The following is a 26,963-nucleotide window of genomic DNA, read 5'->3' as shown; positions in this document are numbered from 1 at the left end:
ATCCTTGACCCTTGGGTTATACCATCGCCATAGCTCCTTGCAAGAGTACCTCCAGGCTTGTGTGGTGCCGGACAGTCACTTCAGATCAGTATCACCCCTCCTGAATCCCTAACCTCTCCCTGCCCTTGTTCCTTGTTTCCTGGCTTGTATCTTTCTCATGGTGGGGACAAAGTGAGGAGAAGCAGCTAGGCAACGATGACAGCCATCAAAAACTCCTAAGCCCTTACTGCCCCACCACAGCCACAAAAGCCGGAGGACAGAAAGAGGAAGAGTATGAATTATGATATAATTAATGACTTTTCAGTCGCACCCTTTAGCATTTGTATACAGTCCACATTAATAATTAAACTAATTTGACAGATGAAACAGTTAAGGGCGTGAAAAATCTTGTTCACAACTACGCGGTGAAGTTCTATAGGCCCTCTGAAGTCCTTACTGCTCACTATTCTAGGATGGTGAGTCCTTGTGACTCAAGCTTCACTCACTAGCAGCTCAAAGACCAGCCTCCCACAGGCTTTAAAAAAAAAAAAAAAAAAAAACACCAACCCTGGAAATCCTCCAGAGCGCTGCGCTGCCCTTCCACATTATCATTTAGCCAGTTAGCCAGGCAGTCTAGATTTCCCAGGTCAAGGCAAAATGCCCCCTGAATACTTGTCAGCAGTTTTCAGTGGAGGAAACACTGCCGGTCAAATCAACTGAGAACTTTGTGAGCGATCCACTCACAGAGATGTGCAACTCTGATTATAAATTGGAAGTCCCTGTGTCCTTCGCTTTGCTGGTGCGCTATAAACCTCAACTACAGCTCATTCCCTTTTGCTTATTTAAAGGAAGAATTTTTAAAAATCATTTTTTCCACTCCATGGCTGGCTCCTTTTGGACCAAGGTATAAAAATAGCGCGGCCATCAGAAGAAGCCAAGATGTTTTCTGGAAAGAGGGGGTTGAAAGATTCCTAACCCTGGACCACGGACGGATCTGCTTCAAAGCAGAGCTGATTTCAGTCACTTAGCTTCTTTCCCCTCTCTCTCCGGACTGTAAGGAAGACACAATTTATTAAGCCATGTCCGGGCGCGCGGCCCCGCGAACCCGGCGCGCGCTGCGCTCTCCCAGCCCGGCCACCTGTCAGAACAGCCAGGACGGTGGGAGCCACGCGGGGTCGGGGTGGTGATGCGAATCGCTGCTCGGAGCAGCGGCACGGGTGACAGAGGACGAGGCTGAGTCCCCGTGCGCTCGCCGCCGTCGCCACGGGGAGTCGCGCGCCCCGCCGCGGTCTGGCCGGGAACCGTGCCGTCTTACCTGTTGATCTTGAGCGCGAAGGCGCGGCGCTCGGCGCTCGGTAGCGTGGCCATGGCCGGCGCGCCGCTCCACGACCTCGGGGCTCGCAGGGAGGCGGAGGGACGGGACCCGAACGCACAGCCGCTGCAGCGCCCGGCGCGTCCGTCGCCAGCTTCATCTGTCAGCCGCGCGGAGGAAACTTCCGTATTTCCACCTTGGCCGCGCAACTCCGGGGGAGGGCTCTGCACTGCCGCCCGCGGCGCCGCCAGGCCTGGCACGCACCGAGCGCTCGGCGAGGGCGTGGACGCTGCGCCGAACCGCGCTCCGGATGCTTAGAGTCGCCGGCCGCTGGCGCGCGCTTCCCGCCGCTGACCCGGGGCCGACGGGCACGGCGGTTGCGGAGCGCGAACCGGGAACGCTGGCCGGAAACGCCGGCGGCCGGAGCCGGAGGGCAACTGGGGCAGCGAGGGCGGGATCCAAAAGCAGCCATCGGGGTCTGGAGGGGCCTCCCGGTGGGTTGACCCCATTCCTGGGAACTTTTCTTTTTCAAGGGCAGTCTCTTAGGACACCAGTCAACTTTTTGTTCCCCAGCTGAAGGCGCACTATCATTTATGGAACACTTTATTATAATGACTCCATCCCAGGAGTACATATTTTTTTTTTTTTTACAACCTGGGGAAACACTATACACAGCGTTTAGATTCACCCATATCTCAACTGAGTTCACAAGGAGAAACCTAACCAGACCAGCCCTGACACATAGGAGAAATCTGGAAAAAAAAATAAAAATAAAAAAACCCCAAAGGACAAGAGTGGGAGAGATTGTGCCTATTTCAAGTATTATGTTTGGTCCAAGTTGTGCTGTATGAACTCTCTGTGTGTCTCTACTTGTCAACTTGCCTTTGAAAATACGAAAAGGCTATTATTTTTGGTTCAAAGCTGCAGAGTCTAGATATGGAAGCCACAAGCCACATGTGGCTGTTGACCACTTGAATTTTTGGTTAGTCTGAAGAGAGGTGGGTTGGAAAATAAACACACACTGGGTTTCCAAGACAGTACAGAAAAAAAAAATAATGCAAAATGTCTTAATTTTTGTATTAATTGCATGTTAAAAACAAATCCTTTGGAATCTGTTGAGTGAAGAAACATATTATTAAAGATAATTTCACCTGCTTGTTTTTCCCTGTGTTAAAATGTTGCTTGCATTAAGAAAATGTAAGAATTACTTCCTTGGCTCATATTTGCTGGCACATTGCATTCTTACTGGACAGCACTGGTATACTACGACTTAATTTGTAACCTGATACTAAAATACTTGCGGACCATATGTCATTTATTCTTGGCAGCCTTCTTCCCCTGCTTTTGTGTAGGTAGTTGAGAGCTGGTTAGGTAACTTTCCCCTCCCCCAAACCGATGCCTTTAAGCATATAAGACAATGTGTTCGGCATAACAATACAGAGACTATAAACACAGACTGAAAGGAAACAAGTCTTTAATAAACAAAACCAACTACTACTTGTAATCCAAACCTGTAATCCCAGCTACTCAGAAAGCTGAGGCAAAAGGACCACAAGTTCAAGGCCTGCCTGAGCTACAAAGCAATGGCGAGACCTAGCATGCTCAAGGTTCTGGGTTCAGTCCCAGTGTCAGTTTTTTGGAAGGCTTAAAAATCTGTTGTTTCTGATTTCCCAAGGTCTCCTAAAGATATTTACTACAATGGAAGCTATGGGGAAATACTTGGATAGGTAAATATTAAAAGAATAATTGTTTGTGTGTGTGTGCATCTTCAATCTGGGAACGATAAATAATCCTTTGAAACGTTTTTACCTTTGGTCCTTTGGTCCACGTACAGATGGGCTTGTCTTGGGTTTCTAAAAGTTAATGGCATACACTTCCATACAGAACAAAAATATACTTGCTTGCACACAAACCCAGTAAAATGTAATGAGAATATCTTAAATTTTCAGATTTTTCCATTAAGGAAACTTAAATTTGAGTTGGTCAGAATATCATGACATCTCACAGCTTGCCTCACAATATACTATATTCAATGTATAATCTCTTACTGTGGAGCTTAGATTAACCTAATTACCATTAGATCACCAGCGCCGTTATCTACGTTGTGAATTCATACTTAGAAATAACTCCACATTGCCTTAACAGTCACTTAAACCATCAAGAATGTGTTATCTGAGAAGCTAACCATAGCTTCCTCTGCTCTCCTACGAATTCACAGTTCACCAGCAGACCTCAGGAGTAGGCACCCAAACGTCTCCTCTGTGCATGCTAACTGCCTCTCCAGTTCCCTATACTTGATCTTCTCTCTTTTTCTCTGGGCTGAGAGGCTTCCCTTCCTCATTTGCTGGCCTCTCTGGGCCTTCCTCTTTCTCTGTAGCTTTGTGTCATTCAACTTTGTTTTTCCTTTTCACAAAATCTTGCTCTTGACTTCTGTGACCAGCCATCCGTGCATCAATAATATTAAATTTTCCTTTAGGTTTCCCCAAACTTTATTTTTCTTTAAATTGCATCTGGCTTATATTATTTGACAAACAACTAAACACCTGAATTGGGCACCGTTTCAAGCCCTTTTGCAAATTAATTAACCAGTTAACTAATTCATAATAACCAGTAAGTAATAGCTATCTTCGCCCTACAACAGAGGAATCCGAAGATCTGATGGGTTACACTGACTTGGCCGAGATCATGGAGCAGTGAGCGCAGAGCCATGTCCTATCCCACAGTTCTGCCTGTCACCTGGACACTTCTGCTTAAACATCTTCGAGCTCCACAAAGCTAATGGCTCTCCCTCTTATAAGCACTCATGTCTGTTGTTGGCAATGCTTCCCTATTCCTCAGATTTAAACTTTGGGGTTACTCAGTAGAGGCCATAAGTCCCAGCTCTGGCTACAGCTTTGAGTCGACTACGATCCCAATGACACCACCATCTTTAGATCAGAGTCCTTGGCCTTGGAAGAGCATCACCTGCTTGCTGCCTCTGAACTACACGGTGTCAATTGCAGCTTCCTCCTCGCCTTTACCTTTCGGCTCTACCCACCTTCCAGGGGCTGCCATGCATTCTGTATAAAGTGTCACTTCTTCATAAACATACCAGTGTTCTCACTGATTCCATCCCGGCTCATGAGTTCATGTCAGGATAGCAAAAACCACTCTTTAAATGGCTTCCCTGCTCCACCCCTTGCTTATTCTGGTCTAATTGGTCTCTGCCACTGGCCTATATCCCTGCCAACTATCCTTAGTAGTTTCTCGGCAGCCTCTATGATCAAGTGTATCCTCCCCTCAGTGACTGAGAGGCCTGCCTCAGTCAAAGCAGGGCAGACCTGCAACTCATCGCTGAGAAGACAGTGCTCTTTCTTCTGGGGTCTACCTTATCTGTTATTCCTCCTGCTCTCTTCAGCCTACATTACCTCCAGATTCCCTCCATCCTTCAGTGTTTGAGACAAGTTTTTATGTCCCACACAAGGGCCAACTCTCAGTTTGTCAGGACTCTGTATTGGTTAGGAAGTATATCTCACTGTCAATAAACACATCCTAGTAGAATTCAAGATGCACCAGGGTTGGTCTACAGAGAGATCTGAGGCCACTGGTACATCTCTTTCCTTCTAAAAACTATCTCTACAGCCTCCCAAGATTCTCTCGGATTATACTCAAACGTCACCTGACTCCTTTTCCAACTTCTCCATAGCCCTTGTGCTGATATATTTGTATGTAGAAAGGTTAAATGAGTTTGAATTAAGTTAGCGAGAGGACAGCATATTTTTCATGGTACAAGGCAAGCAGACTAAGAGAGAACACTATGCTGAATATTTTGCTTATTTTTAATTTATTACTCATCATGCTCATAGTAGTAAGTTCCACAGAATATATTTTTTGTTTGGCTCATGTTTCTTTTCCAGTGCCCAGAACAGAGCCTCACACATAGCTGGTACTCAGTTAACTAAGTGGGGGCACACATTCACTAACTACTCATCAAAATGAACCAAGTAGAAGTGGCCAAGTTCCCCAAGTCTTTCAGAAGGAAGCGAGATCAGTATGTGCTATTCTCTTGAATATTTTAATTTGCCTTTTGATGAATATTTTCCAGCTCTGTTTTGTATTTATTTCAAACCAGCACATAATATATCTTTGCTATAGGATTTGTATTGTATCCTATACAATACAATGTAGGTGTCCTGCATTCCGTGGGTAACAGTCATGCTCCTCTATTCTGTGGCTAAAAGGACTTTGGGTGGACTCATTAAGAAACCTCTTCCTTATCCACACACTTTCTAACCATTCTCCAAACCCCCTCCAAGTGGTCACCATAGATCAAGTCCTGTACCGGTGACAGCAGGAGCAACACAATTAACAATACCGATCTCTGACTTCCTAGGACTCATGGTCTAAGAATGAGACACACAGAGAAGGAAAAGGAGGCCGGGGCTCTGTGGAATACCACAGGAACCTGTATGAAACTCTGGGAGAGCGAGGAAGCTCAGGCAGGAAATGACTTATTCTTGAGGGGTGGGGGTGGGGGGAGAGCAGCAGAGAGATTGACACCAATCACGATGGCTCTGTTGCCATGGTGATGTTGGAACTGAGTCTTAATGGATAAGTTAGGCAGACAGATAAGAATTCCTGAGGCTATCTCAGGCAGAAAGAGCATTCATTGTATGACCCAAGCAGAAAGATAGGTGATGCCAAAGTCCTCTCAGAGGAAACGAAGTAGATAAAAATGAAGCCTTGTAGACGGGGCCTGCATGCAGATAAAAATTGCTTTTTGAATGTGCAGGGTATTCCTCTGGGGGAAATCTCTTCCCACCTGGCATTCCAGTGAGAAATAATTGATATCCAGGAGACAATGGGACAGTGTAAGGTGGGGACTATGCCTACTTCTGGCAACTTCTCTTGATTTGTACATAAACACCTAAGCTAATGAAGGGATGCGTATTGTTTGAGAAATTCTTTAGACAATACTCATGTATTAGCTGCTTTCCTCACCGTTGTGACCAATAACGGACACAACGTGTCCTCTTATGGAGGAAGGTTTATTTTGGCCCACGGTTGTAGGGGACAACCCATCCTAGTGAAGAGGGTGTGGATGCAGGATCTGGCTCATGGGCGTGGCAGTAAGTGTGAAAGTCCTCGCTCACACCTGGGCAGAACCAGAGAAAGGAGAATACTGACAGTCCTTTTTCCCTTTTCCATTCAGTCTAGGATGGGGAGGCCACTGCCCACAGTTAGGGCAGGTCTTCTCCTCAGTTAATTATCCCTTGATATACCCAAAGGTGTACTAATACTATAGACTTCCTTTAAAAAAAAAACAACTTTTATTGATTCTTTGTGAATTTTGCATCATGCCCCTTAAATCTCACCTTCATATCCCTGCCTCTTTATATCTGACTTCTGCCTTTCCAACCTCCCAGCAAAAGAAAACAAATAAAAATAAAACAACAAAAGAGAAAACACACACACACTATATATATATATATATATATATATATATATATATATATATATATGTATATCTGTGGCAGCTGTGGTGTGTCACAGTGTGTCACACAATAACCTTTTGCCTAGCTTTACTTGCAAATGTTCATAACAATGAACAATGAGTCAATAGTCTGATTCAAGACCTCTAGCTTCTGCTAAACTATCAATAGTGGTTCCTCACTGGGGTTCCTCTCAGGTATCCTGTTGTTACCCCGTGTCATGGTGGTCCTGCAGCTTTGGGTCTGCAGTACCCATCCCTTCATGTGCTCCAGCAGTTCTTAGATGGGGTAGATGCTAGGATGGGTCAACTCAAGGCTCTGGATCTGGGCCTAGGTGGTAGCTGTGTTGTCCACCCTGCCAGCATTTCTACAACTGCACAACCAGGGCCAGCTCTCCCTCTTTGCCTAGGTGAGGGGCAGGATCAGGTTTCCTGCTTGTGGCAGCAAACAAGGGGCAGGACTGGCTCTCTCACCCTCAGGCTCAAGCCATCAGGGTCATCTCTCCCACACCCACACCACCAAGCCATCTCTACTGCTATAGATATATCTTAATCTAATCAAGTTTATACTTACAATTAACTGTCATAGCTCCAAAAATCATATAATGCTGGTCCCCTAGTCTAGGTACCTCTGCTTCTCCCTAGAGTACCGTATGGCTCTTCAGCAACGGTTTTTAACGTCCTGATGCTAAATGTGACACTTTAATACAGTCCTTCATGTTGTGGTGACTCCCAACCCTAAAATTATTCTGTTGCTACTTCATAACTGTAATTTTGCTACTGTTATAATGTAAATATCTGATATGTAGGAGATTTGATATGCAACCCTTGTGAAAGGGGTCACAACCTTCAGGTGAAAAATGGCTGCTCTAGGGGCTGGGGATTTAGCTCAGTGGTAGAGCGCTTACCTAGGAAGCGCAAGGCCCTGGGTTTGGTCCCCAGCTCCGGAAAAAAAAAAAAAAAAAAAAAAAAACCAAAAAAAAAAAAAAAAAATGGCTGCTCTAGGAGCTGTCTCTGACTCTCCTGTCTGCTTTGGATAACTTTCCCCTACCCAGGCTGCCTTGCCTGGCCTCAATAGCAGAAGATTCTCCTAGTCCTACTGCAACTTGATATGAAAAGGTGGGTTGATATTCATGGGAGGACTCCTTTTCTGTGAGTCTTTTCTGAAAAGAAAGGGAGTGTGGGAGGATGGTGGGGAGGGGAGGGGAAATGAAGGGACTGGGAGGAGATGGGGGAGTTACTATCAGGATTTAGACAAATTAATAAGAAGAAGAAGGAGGAGGAAGAAGAGGAGGAAGAGGAGGAGGAGGAGGAGGAGGAGGAGGAGGAGGAGGAGGAGGAGGACTGCTGCTCTGCTTTATAGGGTCACTGTTCACTTCTGACTCCCAGCATCCCTGACTTCCCAAAGAAAGAGTCAATCTCCTATTCTTTGGTTAATTTAATTCTTACGTTAGAACAGTTTCTCTGGCATCCTCTAAATCCTTCCCACTCCTCCAGTTCCTTCTGTTCCTGCAGAGAGAGGGCAGACACTGCCGTGTGTTTTGGGTGCTTAGCGAGTAGACTTCCAGTCCAGCCTTCAGCTGACATTCTCCTTAGGAGAAAAATAGTTTCCTTCTGGAGATACCCCCGTCCCCAGCAAGTCTACATGGAGAAATCATTATTGTCCCATGAGTCTGTAGTGGTCTGACTTCTCACAGACCTCCCGATGCTAAAAGAGAAACTCTAGCTTGCCTCTTCACACCTTCAGCACATAGCAAAGCTATCTCGTGCTTGAATATTTCCTTTCTGCCTCCTCTCGGCATATATAGTAAGTCTACCCTGCCTCCCATAGTTTAAGCCAAAGGATCTGTGAGCATCAGGAAGTATCAAAACCACAGCTCTTAGTGCAGCCACATGGAAGGGTGCCTTTCTTATTCCAGTGAGAAGGACATAGGAAGGGAGCAACTCTGCAGCTGCGGCGGCCATCAATGGCCATCTACCTCCACGAAGAACTGCCCCAGGTGGGAGGGAAGCAGAGCTACCGAGTGAAGAGGAGGAGACAAACCCCCAACCAAGCCCTCTGGCTGTTCTTGTGTATTCAGTCCTGTGAGCATATAAGAGAATTAGTATCAGTTGAGCAGACCTTGTGTACCAGGCACGAATATATTATTTCAATTAATTCCAGAATTTAAACACATCAAGTAGGCAATGGTCATTGTCTCCATTTGAGAGAGGAGGAAACTGAGGCATAGAGTAACAACTACATAGTTAGTCATTGGTTGTATGTGACAGGATTGGTTGTATGTGTGGGAAGTTTGGCTCTAAAGGCTGTCATGAAGACAGTCACATTCTTCTGAAAGAGACATTTTGCTTAAATTGGTGAGATATAATGAGATAATAAAATGGAGCACAAAAAAGAGCATAAAATAATCTTTTTTTTTTTTGGCGCTGAGGACCAAACCCAGGGCCTTGCCCTTGCTAGGCAAGCGCTCTACCACTGAGCTAAATCCCCAACCCCAAAATAATCATTTTTCACAAGCATGTTTAATATGTTTCTCTTGGTTATATACATAATGATTTGTGAAAATGTACTTTTGCTTACGGGGGAGGCAGGAGAGTGCTCTGTTTCATTTAAATTCTGTCATTAAACCACCTGGACTCACATCCCTGCTTCTTCATTCGAGGTGGGTCAGTCTGCTTTGCATCGCTATGACAAAACACCTGAGGTGTAGGAACTTAAAAGAGGAAAAGACATCTTTGACTCACCGTTTCAGTGCGCAAGGGCTGACGCCATTGCTTTGGGGCCTGTCGCAGAGCAGAGCATCATGGTATGGAGAATAGGTAAAGCCAAGCTGCCTATTCTAGCTGCCAGGAAGGTTAGAGGTGGGGAGGTGTGCTGGGAGGGAGGGAGGGAGAAAAATATTGTCTATATTTTCCTCAAGGGCGTATGTCTAGTGACTTTTCTTCCTTTAACCTTGAAGGTTCCACCAGCTGGGAACCACGCCTAGGAACCAAGGGAGTTTTAGGGCAATAGTTTAGAATCAAATTATAGCACTGGCTGTGTGACTCTTGGAACCTTATGCAATGTCTCTGTAACTCAGCTTCCTCATCTCTAAAGCAGTCCCATACAGTATCTTTTCCACAAAATGGCCATAAAGATTAAATACTGATGACCTCATGGCAAGTGACGTTATTTGTGTCCATCAGCAATGTCCAGCAACAAGACAGGAAAGTCTAACTGAAAGAAAAAGATGGCCGAGAACTGGGTACCCCACTCAGCAGTGCCATCAAAGCTGGGGTTCTAGCCAGCCAGTGGGGGTGCACTGGGGAGGCAGAGGCAGGTGGATCTCCGAGTTTCAGGCCAGCCTGGGCTACAGAGGGAGTTCTAGGACAGCCAGAGCTACACAGAGAAACTCTGTCTTGGAAGAGAAAAGAAAAAGAGAAAACAAAACAAAAGGAAAAGAAAACAAAAACAATAACAACAAAACCCCTGGAGTCTCTCTGACTCAGCACCAGAGAATAAAAGGTGAGAGTCAGCCTCTTCACGGGAGGCTCCACCTTTCTCAGAAGTCCTTTAGGAAGTCTGTCAAGAGTGCTTACTGGCTAAAAGTGGCTAAAAGTTGCCCCTCAGGCAGCTGCTGAGAAGGCGTCTGCCCTGGAGGAGAGAATAACCTAACCTAACCTAACCTAACCTAACCTAACCTAACCTAACCGTAGTTAGCTCAGAACTCTGAGCCAACAGAACAAGAGGAAGGAGGAAAAGACAGTTCTGTGGGCTGTGAACAAAGACGGCTGTCTCCCATTTTATGGAGAAAGTTAGCAATGGGACCCAAAGCAGACATTGCTGGACGCGTACCATGCTGTCTAAGCAGGGGTCTCTAAGGCTTTTGCTGTTGTGTGTCATCTGTGTGCTTTAAAGCCTTATCAACAGCCCTTCACCTGTGTATTATTATTTCCTCCCAGATTCCACAAGCAGACTTTAATTAAGCCAAAAGTTGTAAACTCCTGCCAAACGTACCTTAATCTAATCGTGAGGAAACAGACACATTGAAATTGAGGAGCGTTCATTGCTTATCTGCCTTTTCAAAAGTATCATTTTCACGAGACGACAAGGACAGATGGGGAACTAGCACCAACTAAAAACCACAGGGCAGATGAAACAACCAGGAATCATGGGGGAGTGAGGTCACTGCAGTAGGAAAAAATGCTAAGAAGAAAATTCTTGAGATATTCAGCCTAGTCTATCTATGAAGAATTCCATCTATGTATTTAATAGTGATATTACACCCACGAGTAAGAAGCTCATGCCATAGTTACATAAAAGAATATCCTTATTCTTAGGCAATACCGAGTCAATTGGGATTCAAGCAGCATTGTACACGGGTGCAAGGACTTTTATGGCTTACTCTTAGACAGTCTTCATCGGTATTTATAACATTAAGATAAAACAATGTAAAATAATTAAAAATAAGAGTATAGGTGAAAAGTAAACAGAGGTTGATTCTGTATGCATTTTTAAAATAAAGAGTTTAAGGTAAAAATGTGATCAACATAATTTGGGTTTTTGTTGGTTTGTGTCAGTTTGTAAGCAATGTTCTAAACAATTTTATCATGGTATATTGATGTGGAGTGTTGTCTCTTTCAAATCTTTGCTACTTTAGTAGGCTAAAAGCATTTTAATAGACCAAAACTACATTTTTATGTGTGCATTAGGTGAATTGCATATTTTCCACGTTTACTCCATAGTTGTAGTTTTCAAATCATTGACTAATAATTTCCTTTTTATTAAAATTTTAGGGGCTGGGGATTTAGCTCAGTGGTAGAGCGCTTACCTAGGAAGCGCAAGGCCCTGGGTTCGGTCCCCAGCTCCGAAAAAAAAGAACCAAAAAAAAAAATTTTAAGTTAGCCTAGAGAGTGAGAGGTTTTATTACTGTATATATGCCATTATCCTTATTCATTCATCTCGCAGTTGTGATTTTATTGTATCCACTCATTCAGCCTGTCTACTACACTCTCGTGTTCTTTTTGATTTGTGTTCATTTTAAATTTTAAATTATTAATCTGGGGTATATATGGTCTCTCTAAATACATGGAGCCACTTGAAGGACAGAAATAAGGCAGACGTACAGAATCTTTAAAACTTTTATTGACCTCTGATGTCTGTCAATGTTAAGCCAATGGTTTTTGTGAACTCTTGAAGTGCCTTTTCCCATTTTAGTATTAGCCAATTTCCTTCCTGTCTATGTTACCACAACTTAGGCCTCTGCTTGTCACTGTAGCAATTTAAGCATTATGAAAAAAAAAAAAAAAAGCCCGGATATTTCTAGAAGAAGGAAAGGCAAGACACGTGGTAGTCTCTGCCAGACTGGCTTGGCTCAGTTCCTCCTGGCCCTGGCTCACAATGTCGAGGCGGGACACTGGTTGTTTTATTACAGATCGATTAACTGTGGGGTCCCTGTGATTCTCATAATGTAAGGCGTTTGCTGCTGAGTAAGGGGAGGGACTTTGGGTGCTGAATATAGGAGACTCGACTGTGAACCCATCCCATAGTCATTAGAAGAAAAAGTTCTCAAACATTTTGAAGTCCAGAATATCTGGAGAGGTAATTAGCAACACACAGGTCCAGACTCAGTGAAGAAGAATAAGGCAGAGATCTCCTCATGTCTTCCAAGTTTCCTGGGTGGCTCTGTTAGAAACCAAAGTTTGAGAACATTATTCTCAATGGTTGAGCCAATCAACTCCATTGAAAAGATCTCAAAGGCTCTGGTTAAAAACTCCTATAGAAGCAGATGAAATGGCTCAGTGGATAAGTGTTTTGAACCCAAGCATAGAGACATGAGTTTGGTCCTCTGTACCCGCATAAAGCTGGAAGGAGAGAGCCAACCCTTTGTCCTCTGAACTCTACATGTGCCTATGCAATGACTGAGGTAGCTCCATCTAGTCCTGTCTTTTACCCTGACTCTATTTTGTGTCAGCTCAAGTGATTTTCAGCCCCTAAACCCCTGAACAATTATGTCCACCTTGACCGCATGTTCAGAACTTCCCATGACCTTGACCATGGCCCAGATGCAGAACCAAAATATCTGCTGATATATGGCCAACAACAAGTGCTAGCAGGTTCTCTGACCTCTGCCTGACAATGGTGTCATTGTGATTTTTACCTAGTCCTTCAGAGACTCTAGCCTGCTCTTGGTCCCTGGCAATAACTTGACCTACATGTGTGGGAATCTGTAACCTTCTCACCTGGACTATGCTACCCGTATACCACACGTACACGACAATAATACATCTTTTTAGAAGGTAGAGGCTCAAATCCACCATTTAAAGATGCCATTGTCTAGAGTCTTGGCTTGAATTCTTTTCTTTACCAGAACGGAGAGAAATAATTTGTAGAAGAGGCAGGCAAAATAGGCAATCTTAGAAGCCGGGTAGCTAAAATGAGGATTAGAGCTCAGAAGCAGAAAATACAGATCCAAGAGGATCGTCGCGCTGGCCTGGGACCCTAAATGCTTCTTTCCAGGATTTAATCATTGCTTAAAAAGAAGCTTAAAAAACAAAAACAAAAACCTGAGTGTGCAAATACAAATGCCCATATGAAAGTTTCCATGGTTCTCCCCTTCCAGGGTAAAAATCCTTGGTTGAAAACATAGCTTTGTATCAGAGACCAGAATACCTTCTGGAGATAGGGATCAAGGCTCCATCTGTCTGGGCCCAGAGGCTATCCTCCTGGCTGGCTGGCTGGAGCAGGGTGGAGAGGAAGAATGAAAGGTTGTTTTCTGCACTTTGCTCCACTTCCTTCTTCCACGTAGCTGGTGGCCAGTTCCTTGAGGGTGGGGGTGGGGAGGGGGAGGGGGAGGGGAGGAGGCAGTTTGAGGAATGACAACCCTCTTAAAGAACGGCCTTGTTTGGGCTATGGGCCTGGTGGACACTCAAAGCTGACTTTCTCGAGGATTTTGGCGGCTATTCGAAAGATTACTCCTTATTCTCCCCTACAGATCATTTTATCTGGTCCATATGTTTCTACTCCTGTGGATAACTTGTAGCTTACTTACAGCCTCTCTTTCTGTTCCCAGAAGTCGGAGTCTTTTTCTGAGTAGATCTCCTCCACGTGGGCGACATCCGATCCAGCGAAGAAAGCTCGTTCGGGCGTGGCAATCCTACCGACTTCACTAAAGGCCTGTACCCTGATTCCCCATCCCCAACCCTATCCCTTCCTGGCTGGACCATAGTCAGGCAGCATCCTTTGCATCTGGACGCTGTAGAAAAATGGTCATTTTAGCCTCTCTAGAAGGTGATTTTAGCCTCTCTAGAAGGTGTCTTAGAAGCCCGGGGAGGACGGGCACTTTTTCCTCAGTAGTCTCCCCATAAGCGGAATGAGGATTCTCCTGTGTAACATTGCTCTCCAAGAGTCTGCAGGGTTCCAGAGACTGAAGTTTCACACTGGCATCTTGGACCTGGTGGGAGTTGGTTTTGTGCAGAGGAAGCGGTAAGGTTCTAATCTCATTCTTCTACCTGTGGACATCCAATGTTTTCCAGCCCCGTTTGTAAATAATACTTTCTGTCCTCTCGTTTGCATTTTTCGGTGGTTGATTACCAGGTGGTTGCACTGTCATGAATCCGCACATGGTTTTTAGGCGTGACCATTGCCACACTCTGAATTCTACCAGTCCATGAGCGTGGAAGGTCTTCCCATCCTCTATTGTCTTCCCTCAGAGATGTAAAATCATCATTGTAGAGGTCTCGCAACCCCTTGGTTAGGCTTTTTATGGGGATGAGTACGAATGTATACGTGTTTGAGGTTGTTGTGAATGGGATGGTTTTCAGGATTTCTTTCGCAGGATGCTGTTATTGGCATAGAGAAGAGCTACTGGGTTTTGTAATTTGTTTTTGTATCCTTCCACTCTCCTGAAAGTGTTTAGAATCTCATATGCATAATATCATTGGCAAATAGGGATAATTTGACTTTTTCTATTTATGCTCCTTTAGTTTCCTTACCTTATTGCTCTAGCTAGGGCTTCAAGCGCTACATTGAAAAAGAAGAGAGCCGGTACCGGAGGCTAACATAGGGAACAGTTCCTCTCGTTCCTAATTTTGACGAGATTGCTTCAATTTTTTTTTCTGTTTAAGATGCAATTTGCTACGGGCCTGCCAAGGTCTTTATTATAGCGAGGTATGTTCCCACTAGGGCCAAAAATTCCTCTAGGATTTTTATCATGAAGGCATGTTGGGTTTTGTCACGGGCCTACTCTGCATTTATTGAGAGGCTCATGCGATTTTTGTCCTTAAACCTACTTCTGTGATTTATTTCACTTATCAACTTGAGTAGGCTGAGCCACCCTTGTATCTCTGGGAAAGCTAATTTGATGGTTGTGGATGATGTCAAACCCCAAAGTCTGAACCTGGTAAAAGACAGTCTAAGGAGTCTTGTGCGGGGTGAGGACTTGCTCAACAGGACTCCGTTCGCTCAGAAACTGGCACCAACAATTGAAAAATAGGACCTAGTGAAACAAGAAGGATTCTGGTCAGGAAAGGAAAGAATTAACTGAGTGAAGAAGGAGCCCATAGAGTGGGAGAGGATTTTTGCCAGCAGTTCATCCAGTAGAGGATAAAGATTGAGAATATAGAGAGAACTCAAAAAAACAAAACAAAAAAAAAAAAACAAAACAAAACAAAACAAAAAAAAAACCACAAACAAGGCTTCAAGAAAACAAATAACCCCATTCTAAAAATGTGTTTTAAATCTCTTTTTTTTCCCATGTGGAAAGGTTTAATGAGAGGATGAGACAAGGGAGAGGGACGAAAGAGAGAAGAGACAAGGGAGAGGGATGAGAGAGAGAGAAGAGTAGAAGAGGAGAGGAATAGAGGTCGGCCATGAACATGTGGAGGGAAGTGGGAAGGGGAATGGGGAGAGAAGGGACAAAGGGGGAGAGGGGAAGATGGCAAGAGCAAGAGGCAAGAGAGCAAGAGCTTAAATCTCTACAATCAGACTTAGGCCCACTCAGCCAGAGGGAAATCATTCTTAGTACTAAAAGCCTAGCCAATTACCCATCGCTAGTGTGGACACTGATCTTAGAAGAGAATCTACTGCTGCTACTTGACTGGATCAGCACAACTTTTAACCACGTTCTAAAACTTATCTTTACACCCGTAGATACGTCCACCTCACATCCTTCGTTAAGGGAGCTCCTTTTTTTTTTTTTTTTTTTTTCCCAGCAGAGACCATTACAGAGAATCACAACTGGTCCAAGTGCAGAAAACAGGTTGACTATGGAGTGCCCATCCCCCAGTGGGGTACCTGAAACATGATACTCGGCCAAGGCACATACAGGAAGAGACAACAGAGAGCTTGTAGGAGTCAGAAGACTGGGAGAACTGCTGTGAAACAGTGTCTTCTGGACATGACGGGGATGTCACATCCATTAACCCCCAACAATATGGTTACATGAACAAGACCACACCAGTCAACATGGTGGGTGCCCATAAGGCCCCACCACAAGGGAAGAGCTATAGGCAGTTGGTGTCTGCTGAGGGAGAGAAGGTCAGTTTTCTTTAGGGGCAAGCTGTCTCCCAGTAGGTTACGCATTCCCTAGTGGTCTAGCCTAGGCCAAATCTATATAAGCAATACTAACTGGACTCATTCAAATTGTGTGTGTGTGTGTTTGTGTGTGCATAATTGTGTGTGTAATTGTGTATGTGTGCATATTTGTATATGTACATGTTTTTGTGTGTGTGCATGTATGTGTTTGTGTGTGCATGCATGTTTGTGTATGTTGGTATGATTATAGAAAAAAGGGACACGAATTTGAGACAGGGTTATTAGGGAGGACATGGAAGTGAGGGCAGTGCTTATGTATGAAAAGCTAAAAATAAAATCTGTGGGATCTGAGTCAGAAATTCCTTAGTAAAAAAATCTGCACACAGTGATCCAGTTTTGGAAATATCTTAAAATCTGTTTATTCTGGTACAACTTATATTTCAGTACCCCTTCACCCAATGTAACCTTAGGTATCCTATCAGGAAGCCACATTTACGGAGGTCACATTTTGAACACTCTGTCTCTCACATTAGGAGCCTCTCTGGGGAAGAGCTGATTGTTGGAAAATGACAGATAGTCCGTGCTATGTTATGGATACAAATGCCATGGTATATGGTCTATAATATTTTTTTTACTTTTTAAAATTTTTTAAAAGTTTTTTACAGTCCATAATTAATTCTATTATTTATATAAGTAAAATTGGCTCCACGTGTAGCATCAGAGAAGCAAGTATGCAGAATTAAATGAATACAATAAACCTACCTACATAATGAGGACCCAAAGCAAGGAAGAGAACATTAGCGGCTACAAGCAGCCACATCATAAGCAGCTTGCTTGGGTTTCCCCAGAATGAACAACGTGACCATCAACGCCACGGGCCACTCTTTTCTTTGAGGTGAAACCTTCTGTGTCCAGCAGGTTCTTTTTTTTTTTTTTTTTTTTTTTGGTTCTTTTTTTCCGGAGCTGGGGACCGAACCCAGGGCCTTGCGCTTCCTAGGCAAGCGCTCTACCACTGAGCCAAATCCCCAGCCCCCGTCCAGCAGGTTCTTAAGTTTATCCATAGTGTTGCTTCAATGAGGAGACTATCTGTTCTCATTTCCGGGTAGCCATCATATGGAAACCCACCTCAGACATCTAAGATTTAATCAGCGACTGAGTTTCTCTAAGGTAGCTTAAAGGCTTTCTGCAGCACCCCAAACCTTCCCTAACTCCACCCAGCACCCACAGGAAGAGTCTCAAAGCGTCCAGTGACATATGTTGCCTGTCAGAGCAAAGCAGTTGAACTTTTTACACACAAAAAGAGCTAGGCTGTTTGAGGGAGTTATTTTTCCTCATTCTTTATATCTTATCTCCTCGGTCTTTGGTTTAAATTTGACGGACTTGGAGTTTTAGAGAATCTGAGCTAGAGAAAACCATGTCGCCGAGAAACTTTCTGCATAAATTCTGGTAACTGTCAGGTGACTATTCATTTCCACGGGAGCCGCGATAATAACTTTTATCACTTAGATCCCAGAAAGTGGGAATCAATCTATTGACAGTAACAACTGGAAACCTGAAATTTATTTGTAAATATTTCTTGCATCGTACTTGGGTACGCAGTGTGTTTGCTGCATTTCTAACTATGGAGTGGGGCTGTCTGTTAAGTTGAAATGTGCAATGCATAAGAGCTTAGCTTCTGAGATAGACAACTTTGTACTTTTAATTTAGCTGAAAATTCACATTTTAAAGTTGTACAACAACATCAGTATTTTCAAACATGCCAGCATTTGTTTCTTAAATTAGTGTCCACAGAAAAACTTAAAAGCGTTCAGACTGGATATAGTGTCTTACATGTAGAATCCCAACAGTTAGCTGGTATGGATCAGACTGGCTATCAGGTGCAGTCAAAGCCAACTGGAGCCATTTGGCTAGACCCTGTCTCAAAGGATCTAAGGCTAAAGATATAACATAGAGGTCTAGCACAGCTCTGGACCTGGACCCTGGTTTTCTTTTTCTTTTCTTTTTTAAGTAAAGTAAATTATTAGCAATGCTCTGAATAATAAATGAAAGGAATTAAGAACTTTCATAACATCCTGCTCAACAAATGCATAAAATCATAACATTAACTCAGCCAGAAGTTTATATAAAACTCAATATTTGTATTTATTTATCCTAAGCAGTGGGCACTGGAGTCACGTGAAGACTAACACTATTTACGACAATTTCAGGAACCTATGATCTAGTATAAGAGGGGATTGATATACAAACAAATAATTTTTTAATTTCTTTACATTTACTCATTTGAGTGTGTGTGTGTGTGGTGTGTGGTGTGTGTGCGTGTGTGCGTGTGTGTGGTGTGTGTGTGTGAGTTTGTGTGTGTGTGTGGTGTGTGGTGTGTGTGTGTGTGTGTGTGGTGTGTGGTGTGTGTGTGGTGTGTGTGTGTGGTGTGTGTGTGTGGTATGTGGTGTGTGTGTGTGGTGTGTGTGTGTGTGGTGTGTGTGTGTATGTGTGGTGTGTGCGCGTGTGTGTGGTGTGTGTGTGTGGTGTGTGTGTGGTGTGTGTGTGTCTGTGTGTGTGTGGTGTGTGTCTGTGTGTATGTGAGTGTGTGTGTGTGGTGTGTGGTGTGTGTGTGTGGTGTGTATGTGTGTGTGCGTGTGTGCGTGTGTGTGTGTGGTGTGTGTGGTGTGTGTGTGTCTGTGTGTGTGTGTGGTGTGTGTGTGGTGTGTGTGTGTCTGTGTGTGTGTGGTGTGTGTCTGTGTGTGTGTGGTGTGTGTGTATGAGTGTGTGTGTGTGTGTGTGTGTGTGTGTGTGTGTGTGTGTGTGTTCCCATACAGGAATATTTGCAGAGTTGGTTCTTCCCTTCCACTGTGTGGCTTCTGGAAAATCAAACTCAGACATCGTGGCAAGTGCCTTTTCCCACTGAGCCATTTCAACCATCCCCAGCAGGCAATCAGTGATTAAAGCTTGGTGAAGAAGATTCTCTCTTCTGTCTCTCTGTCTCTGTCTCTCTTTCTCCCTCCCTAAGATGGGGTTTCATATATTCGGGCTGATCTTTTAAACTCACTGTGTTGCTGAGAACCCTGAGACCATTCCTCCTGCCTCTACCTCCCCAAATTCGGGGATTCTAGATGTATGCCCTCACATCTAGTTTGAACAGGTGAACCTGAGGTTTGAACCCAGGGCCCTGAGCAAGTTAAGCAGACACTCTCATAACTGAGGTACACCCTCAACCCAGCGAAAGAGGACTCTTTCTGTGCTAGATGAGCACGTGGATGCCACCAAGTCGATGCTGAGTTGTCACAGAATCTTCCCAAAATGTGATGTGTAAGAAGGGTGAAAAATGGAGGTCGGGAAGGAGTTTGGAAAAACCGAAATAACTGTAACTGTTCAGTGGTGCAGGACACACGGTATAATAGGGGGCTGGACTGGAGAAGGAGAAAGGAAGGATTAGGTGAGCTGGGATACAGAAACGGACATTCAAAAGCCCCAGCATATAGTAATCTACAAGATAATACCATGAGCCTATTGTGACGGTCCATACCTATAACCTTAGCATTGGAGAAGTGGAGGCAGGAGGATCTCTGTGACTTTGAGGACAGCCTGGGCTACCTAGTGAGTCCCAAGCCATTATACTCACGGACTGAAACTGTTTCAAAACCCCAAACAACAAATCAGCACGGTGGGGATGTAGGGCCTGGCGGTTAGATTGGATTTGAATTCTGTCTTCAGAAGTAAAATTTCACAAAACCTTCATCCTTTCAGAACCTCAGTTTTCCTCATCCTAAAATATATAAAAACCTGGGTACTCTCAGGTTGAAGGGATGATTAAATAGATTAATGCATATGAAATGGCATGGCTGGTGTCTGCCACACACTGAGCACTTGAAAGTCAGAGTCTGTCATCCTGCCGAAGTGGCAGCTGGAGTGTAGGTAGTAACCGTGAACTACATCCCAGGTCTAAGGTCAGGGGTGGATATTCTACAGGATCACTTTAATTGTAGTCACGGCTATTACCAGTTTCCTCTTCTGTCAACAGGTGAACTATAAACGTGAGGAAAGTGAACAGGTCTGAGTCAAAGGTTTACTTTTGGTTCGGTGGACGCAGTTTTTGACCAGATATGTTAAGAGCAGAGATGTCCTTTGGCAGAACTATAAAACAGGCCTGTTCGTTCATCCTCACCCTCCCAAACCAGCTTTTGTTTTACTTGAACAAATGTAAATCGGATTTCTAAAGAGATGGGGTCAGTTAAATAATACAGGCACGTGCCAAGGTCTAGCTAAACAAACAAACAAACAAACAAACAAACAAACAAAACAAAACAGCAAAGGAGTTGTTTCTGAAGTCAAAACTCACCTCGAGAATGACTCGGGAAGACAGAAAGAATGTAATCTGGGATTGAGAGGCCACACAGATAGAGAGGTAGTTTATTTAATTGCTGAGAAAAAAAAAATGGTCCTTAGACATGTCTTGGCAAAAGATGGGGATTGCCTAGTATACGAATTTTGCTTGGGAGATGTTAACAACAAAAGGACATAAAGGATTAGCTTATGTTTTGACAGCCTAGCACTAGTAAGGGTGTCTGTCTGAGTCAGCTAACGCTGGACGAGACAGTGGTCTGAATCAGCACAAAATGGCGGAGACACCAGATGTCATAAACATTGATGCAATCTGTTACATAACTATGTTTGGCAGAGCGCCACTTTTGTGTGATTCGGTATAAATATGGCCCTGGGGTCAGAGGGCTTAGCTTTTTGCCTTCACCAGCCTGCCTGTATATGTTTGTCTGTAGACCTGTGTGTCTACTTCTGTGCTCTCTCTTTAACCTCCCCCTCCCTCCTAACTCAGGGATCCTTCTCCTCTCCTGGCATCCTACCATGAGCCTCACAGGTGTCAACACACTTCTGCCTACCTGAGAAGACACACCAATGACAGACCAAAGAAGTGATTCCACCCAAGCCTGGCTCAACGAGCTCCTGAATGTGCTGAGGTTACAGGAGTATGGGTGAGGGTTGCTTATCCGAGCAGCAACCCAAAGCTCCATCGTACAGTGAACGACGGTTCGCAAGACCATCTCTGGTGAGGTGTACACAGCTTGTAGGCAGTTAGCCTAGAAGGAGTTTCACTCCCTGGCAATTGTTACAGCGTATATAATGGAGGTGGGATGGGACATGGGGTGTGGTTCTTGTAGATTTCAGAAGCTTCCAGAGACTTCTGAGGTTTGTTTCCTTTATGAACCTTATACACTTCATTTACTTCGTAGGTCTTAAGGAGCCTCTCTTCTGGTTCTAAGCGGGACTATTTCAACTGTCTAGGAATAGCTACTCAATATCTGGTTGTCGCAAAGGCCTCCTTAGCTGCTTTAGCAGTGGGGAGAAAGGTGAGGTGCAGGATGGGGGTGAATTAGAAGTCCGTTTAAGAAGTGGTTCTTCTGCAGGGACAAAAATAAAGAGGAGACTGAGGGAAAGGAGGTCCAGTGACAGGCCCAAGTTGAGATCCAGCTTAAGGGGAGGTTCCAAGGCCTGACACTATTACTGATGCTATGGAGTGCTCACAGGAGAGGCCTACCATGACGGCCCTCAAAAAGACACAACAAGCAGCTGAAAGAGTCACATGCAGATATTTACACCCAACCAATGGACAGAAGCCTGGGACCCCTGTGGTTGAATTAGGGGAAAGCTGGAAGAAGCTGAGGAGGAGGTCAACCCCACAGGAAGACCAGCAGTCTCAATTAACCAGAACCTCCAAGATCTCTCAGACACTGAGCCACCAACCAGGCAGCATACACCAACTGATATGAGGCCCCTGACACATATACGGCAGAGGACTGCCTGATCTGGTCTCAGTGAGAGAAGAGGCACCCAACCCTCCAGAGACTTGAGGCTCCAGGGAGTGGGGAGGTCTGGTGGGGTGCAGGGTGGGGGGTGGGGACATCTTCTTGGATGGGTGGGGGATGGGTGTGGATGTGGGGGAAAGGAGGTGTAGGATGAGGAACAGAGGGTGGATTGGGAGGGGAATAAAGACTGAACTGTAATAAAAGATTAAAGAATAGTGTATCTTAGTCTTAAAACATATCTAGAATATTATTCTACTGTCTTCTAAAATTTTGAGCTCTCCGAATAAAACATAATTTTAATATTCAAAAAGAAAAAGGAGAAGTGGTTCTGAATTCCACACAGTTCTATAACTTCTGTCAACCTGACAGAGGCTCGGTAAGGAGTGAAGCCTCCTTCTGGAGCAACACTTGGCAAATGTGGGCATGGGGCTAGTTCTAAAATGGGGAGAATTTTGGGGGAACATTTGATAAAGTCCCTAGACTCTCACCTCCATTCTAATCTATAATCCTGAAGTTGGAAAATCCTCCTGAGGTATCCGACTGCCTGCACACACAGACAAGAAGATGCAGCCACCAAGAGCGCCTGCATGGGCGTAGAGCTTTTGTTTCTTGTAGGCTTTTCTTCTTGGCTGGCAAGTAGCCGCTGTCTCATTGCGTCCTCGGTCTTTCGCAAGCCCATGTCGTTGGCTGTTATGTCTTAATCTCCTTATCAGGCCACTAGTACTGAATTAATGCCTACCTATATGACCTCCTGTTACCTCAGTTACTTCTTTAATGGCCCCATCAGCATGTACAGTCACAATCTGAGGTACGTGTGAACTTGGAGCTAACCCAATCCAGCCAAGGAAGAGGGGGAACAAAGTACCAATCCTTTAAGAATCTGTGGTAGCTTTGGGAATAGTCACATAGTCAAAAATGCCTTTAAAGATCAAAGAGTATGTCTTTGTGCTAGTTTGGTATTTTTTGTTGGTTTTGTTGACTTGGCCTAACATAGAGTCTCCTCTGTAGAGGGAACCTCAGTTGAGAAAATGCCTCCATCAGATTAGGCAGGTCTGTGGGACATTTTCTTGATTAATGATTGATGTGGGAGGGCCTAGCCCATTGAGGGCAGTGCTACCTCTGGGTAGATGCTGGTCCTGGTTGTATAAAAAAGCATTGAGCAAGCATGGATACCAGGGCCGGTATGCACCGTTTCTCTCTGCCCTGTGCTTCAGTTCCTACCTTGAATTCCTACCTCGACTTTTTCCCGTAGTGATGGAGTATTACCTGAGTCATAAGCTGAAATGAACTCTGTCCTGCCCAAATGCTTTTGGTCATGTTCTTTATCCCAGCAACTAAGACAGTCTTTGACGTCAAAAGTTCACAAAAGATGCGATAACACTGTGATGGACAAGAGTAAAAGTCATGTGGATAAGACAGAAAGCAGATTAGTGGTTACCCCGGGCCTGAAGTGGAGAGCAGATGGATGCAAACAGATCCAAAGGAACTGTGTGTGTGTGTGTGATGTGTGTGATGAGTGTGTATGATGTGTGTGTGATGTATGTGTGATGTGTGTGTGATGTGTGTGATGTGTGTGTGATGTGTTGTGATGTGTGTGTGATGTGTGTGATGTGTGTGTGATGTGTGCGTGATATGTGTGCGATGTATGTGTGATGAGTGTGTATGATGTGTGTGATGTATGTGTGATGTGTGTGTAATGTGTGTGTGATGTGTGTGTATGTGTGTGATGTGTGCGTGATATGTGTATGTGTGAGTGATGTGTGATGTGTGTGTGTGTGTGTTTCTGGCGGGGGTGGGTGTGTGTCACAAAGTTCATGTGGCAGTCAGAGGAGAACTTTGTGGAATTGTTTCTCTCCTCTCATCTTTACATGGGTTCTGGGGATTAAACTCAGGTCATAAGGTCGACATGGCCATACCCTTTACCTGCTAATCCATATTGCCAGTCCCCAAAGGATTTTTGGCACAATGAAAGTGTTCTAAAACTAGATTGTGGTGATTTCTTGCACAGGTGTATGAAGGCATTTAAAATCCATTGAATTGTACAATTATAATGTATACTGGGTAAGTTATGCATCAACAAAACTATGTTTTTAAGAAATGAGAATGGACTATAAAGTAGCTCACTAAAGTATGATTAAAAGCAAACAAAACAAAGCAACAACAAAACCAAGAGGTATTAGGAGTGGTGGTGTGTATTGGCAGGGGTGCATACCTGTAATTCCCAGCACTCGGAGCAGAGGCAAGAGAACTGTGACAATGAGACTATCCTGGGCTGCATAGTGAATGCAAAGCCATCCTGGGCTACACCAGAGAGGCCTTGTCACAGACAGACAGACACACAGAGAGACAGACAGACACACACACATACACACAGAGACAGACAGACAGACACACACAGAGACAGACAGACAGACACACACACAGAGACAGACAGACAGACACACACACATACACACACACACACACACACACACACACACACACACACACACACACCAACAAATAAAACAAAGACCAGAAAGAGAGAAAGAGGCTTGGGTTACATCTCAGTGGCAAAGATCCTGAATTAAAGGGTCAGATAGCTGGGGAGGAACCTAAGATATTTGCATAGAGTTTAAAGTATCTCTCCACTAGGGACTCATTAACCACAGTGGGGAAACAGTAACCTTAAGGTGGAGAAAGCTGGCAGGGGCTATAATCACGGGACCTATGCTAGCAGGAGTAGTTAGGGATATGTGGACATCAGGTGCTTTCTGAGGCAATATTAACTTGGAAGCATCCTTGCCAGGAATGTGTAATCCAAATTTAAGCATGAGCAACATAGTGCAAACCCAAGTTGAGACATTCCACAGAATAACTCACCAGTGTCCTTGCCAGGTCATGAAAATTAAAGTTAGGAAGGAGAGAGTCTGAATACGATCCTTCACTAAAATGAAGTAAGAGAGCAATATGTAACGTGGCTTCCTGGGTTGGTTTCCTGGTCCAGAAATCCCAGAATTAGGAATTTATTTTACCTTATTATCTATTTATTGATTTCTCTGGGTTTTTATTTTATTTTTATTTTTATTAGCTTTTATTTTATTTTATTTTATTTTATTTGTAATTTTTGAGACAGAGTCTCACTACATAGCCCTGGCTAGCCTGGAATTCTCTCTCTACGTATAGGCCATGCTGGTCTTGAACTTGTGACAATCCTCCTGCTTCTACTTAACCACAGTACTTGGAATTCAGAAATGTAACATTGAACCCAGCCACAAATAGGACTTTCCTGAGTCAAATGACAACATTTAAATAAAGTCTAAAAAAGTAATTAATGGCAACCTACCAACGTTAATCTCCTGCCTTCGGCAACAGCACAGCAACTGGAAGATTAACACGGGGAGAGTAGGATGACGGGCAGGGGAGAATCTCTGTCAAGTAACTGAAACTTTTGTAGAGTGAAGGTTTCAAAGTGAGAAGTCAGAGTATAAAGGAAAGTTTCATTTTAAGCTGGGTTAATAAAGTTAATTTTAAGCCATGGTTTAATAATGAGAAGCAAATGTTGACTTTGTAGACTAAAGTTCTGCCCATTGCTCTGAAAGCAACACTTAGAAGGATGACAAGCAGTGAACACACATACTGCTCTGTTAGCCATCTTCTCTCCCCTGCTCTCCCTCCAAACGGAACCACTTAGCAAACGACGCTGCATTTTTCTCCTTCGGATGAAAGATGTTTTAGAGTTAACACATTTTACTTATTCTAATGTTTATAAAATTTTAACTTATAATCTATATACAATATTTTATAACTTGTTCTAAATAGCAGTTTATTTGATATTAATATTGATACTCCAGTGCTTTCATAATTGTACTCAAAATATATATTGTCATTCACTTTTTTGCAACAATTTAATGTATTTTAGTGTGTGCGTGTATATGTATATATTCTATATATTTTGGCATATATAATATTTAGCATATATAGCATTTAATATATAGTATATTATATATATTAATGTATATATATTTAGTATATATATATAGTAGACACATACATATATGCATATATATACTGTAATTTTTGTATATAAATCCATGACTGCTGGCAAATTCATGCATCTAGCAAATAATAAAATCAAGTAGACTGTCCCCAAATTCTTCTAGTGCCCTCTCTTGTTTTAGCACATTCTGACTTATATAAAATAATGGACTTGACATTTTCATATGAGCTATAATGTATTTTGATCATAACCACACTCACACACACACACCAATTATGCACCCCTTTTCCCTATCCTTTATCCCATTCTCCCTCTCTCCCCATTCTCTCCTCCACCCTCCCTCTCTCTCCATGCTCTCCCCAACTCTCCATGCTCTCCCCAACTCTCCATGCTCTCCCCAACTCTCCATGCTCTCCCCAACTCTCCATGCTCTCCCCAACTCTCCATGCTCTCCCCAACTCTCCATGCTCTCCCCAACTCTCCATGCTCTTCTCCCCAACTCTCCATGCTCTTCTCCCCAACTCTCCATGCTCTCCCCAACTCTCCATGCTCTCCTCAACACTCCATGCTCTCCTCAACTCTCCATGCTCTCCCCAACTCTCCATGCTCTCCCCAACTCTCCATGCTCTCCCCAACTCTCCATGCTCTCCCCAACTCTCCTTGCTCCCTTGCACTCTCATGTTCTTTTGTTTTCCTTCTGACTCTGTGTGTGCACATGACACCTGTCTTCTAGAGTCTACCTTACTTTGCTTTGCACAACCCATATCCAGTTCTATCCATTGTTGTGAAAAATGATGATTTTGTTCTTCTTATGGCTAAATAAAACTCCACTATGTATAGGTACTTTATGTAAAAATCATTTTTTCTGCTGGCAGGTACCCAGGCTCATTCTGTTC

General features: G+C 43.9%; 1 protein-coding gene and 1 long non-coding RNA gene across 4 annotated transcripts in view; both read right to left on the bottom strand.

Annotated features, from left to right (window-relative positions):
• The window catches only part of Dock8 (dedicator of cytokinesis 8), a 191,425-nt gene extending 189,959 nt beyond the window's left edge, over window positions 1-1,466 (bottom strand). For 2 of the 3 annotated variants that reach the window (XR_015636764.1, XM_087583984.1), the window contains exon 1: window positions 1,295-1,456. Coding sequence is in view for 1 of the 3 variants with exons in the window: in NM_001037793.2 (NP_001032882.2) it covers window positions 1,295-1,347 (53 nt within the window). In the remaining 2 variants the exon portion in view is untranslated. 3 annotated transcript variants of the gene reach the window in all.
• A 10,398-nt stretch (window positions 1,467-11,864) lies between these two features.
• Window positions 11,865-26,963, bottom strand: part of LOC102556915 (uncharacterized) — a 28,249-nt gene continuing 13,150 nt past the window's right edge. Inside the window, exon 5 of the long non-coding RNA XR_015653119.1 lies at window positions 11,865-12,426. This is a non-coding gene — a long non-coding RNA (uncharacterized LOC102556915). The remainder of the gene's footprint in view (window positions 12,427-26,963) is intronic.

The sequence above is a fragment of the Rattus norvegicus genome, chromosome 1 (assembly GCF_021556685.1).
Source record: "Rattus norvegicus strain SHRSP/BbbUtx chromosome 1, alternate assembly SHRSP_T2T, whole genome shotgun sequence".
NCBI classification, from domain to species: domain Eukaryota; kingdom Metazoa; phylum Chordata; class Mammalia; order Rodentia; family Muridae; genus Rattus; species Rattus norvegicus.
The sequence above is the reverse complement of the archived record's forward strand: the minus strand, read 5'-3'. Positions and strand labels throughout refer to the sequence as shown.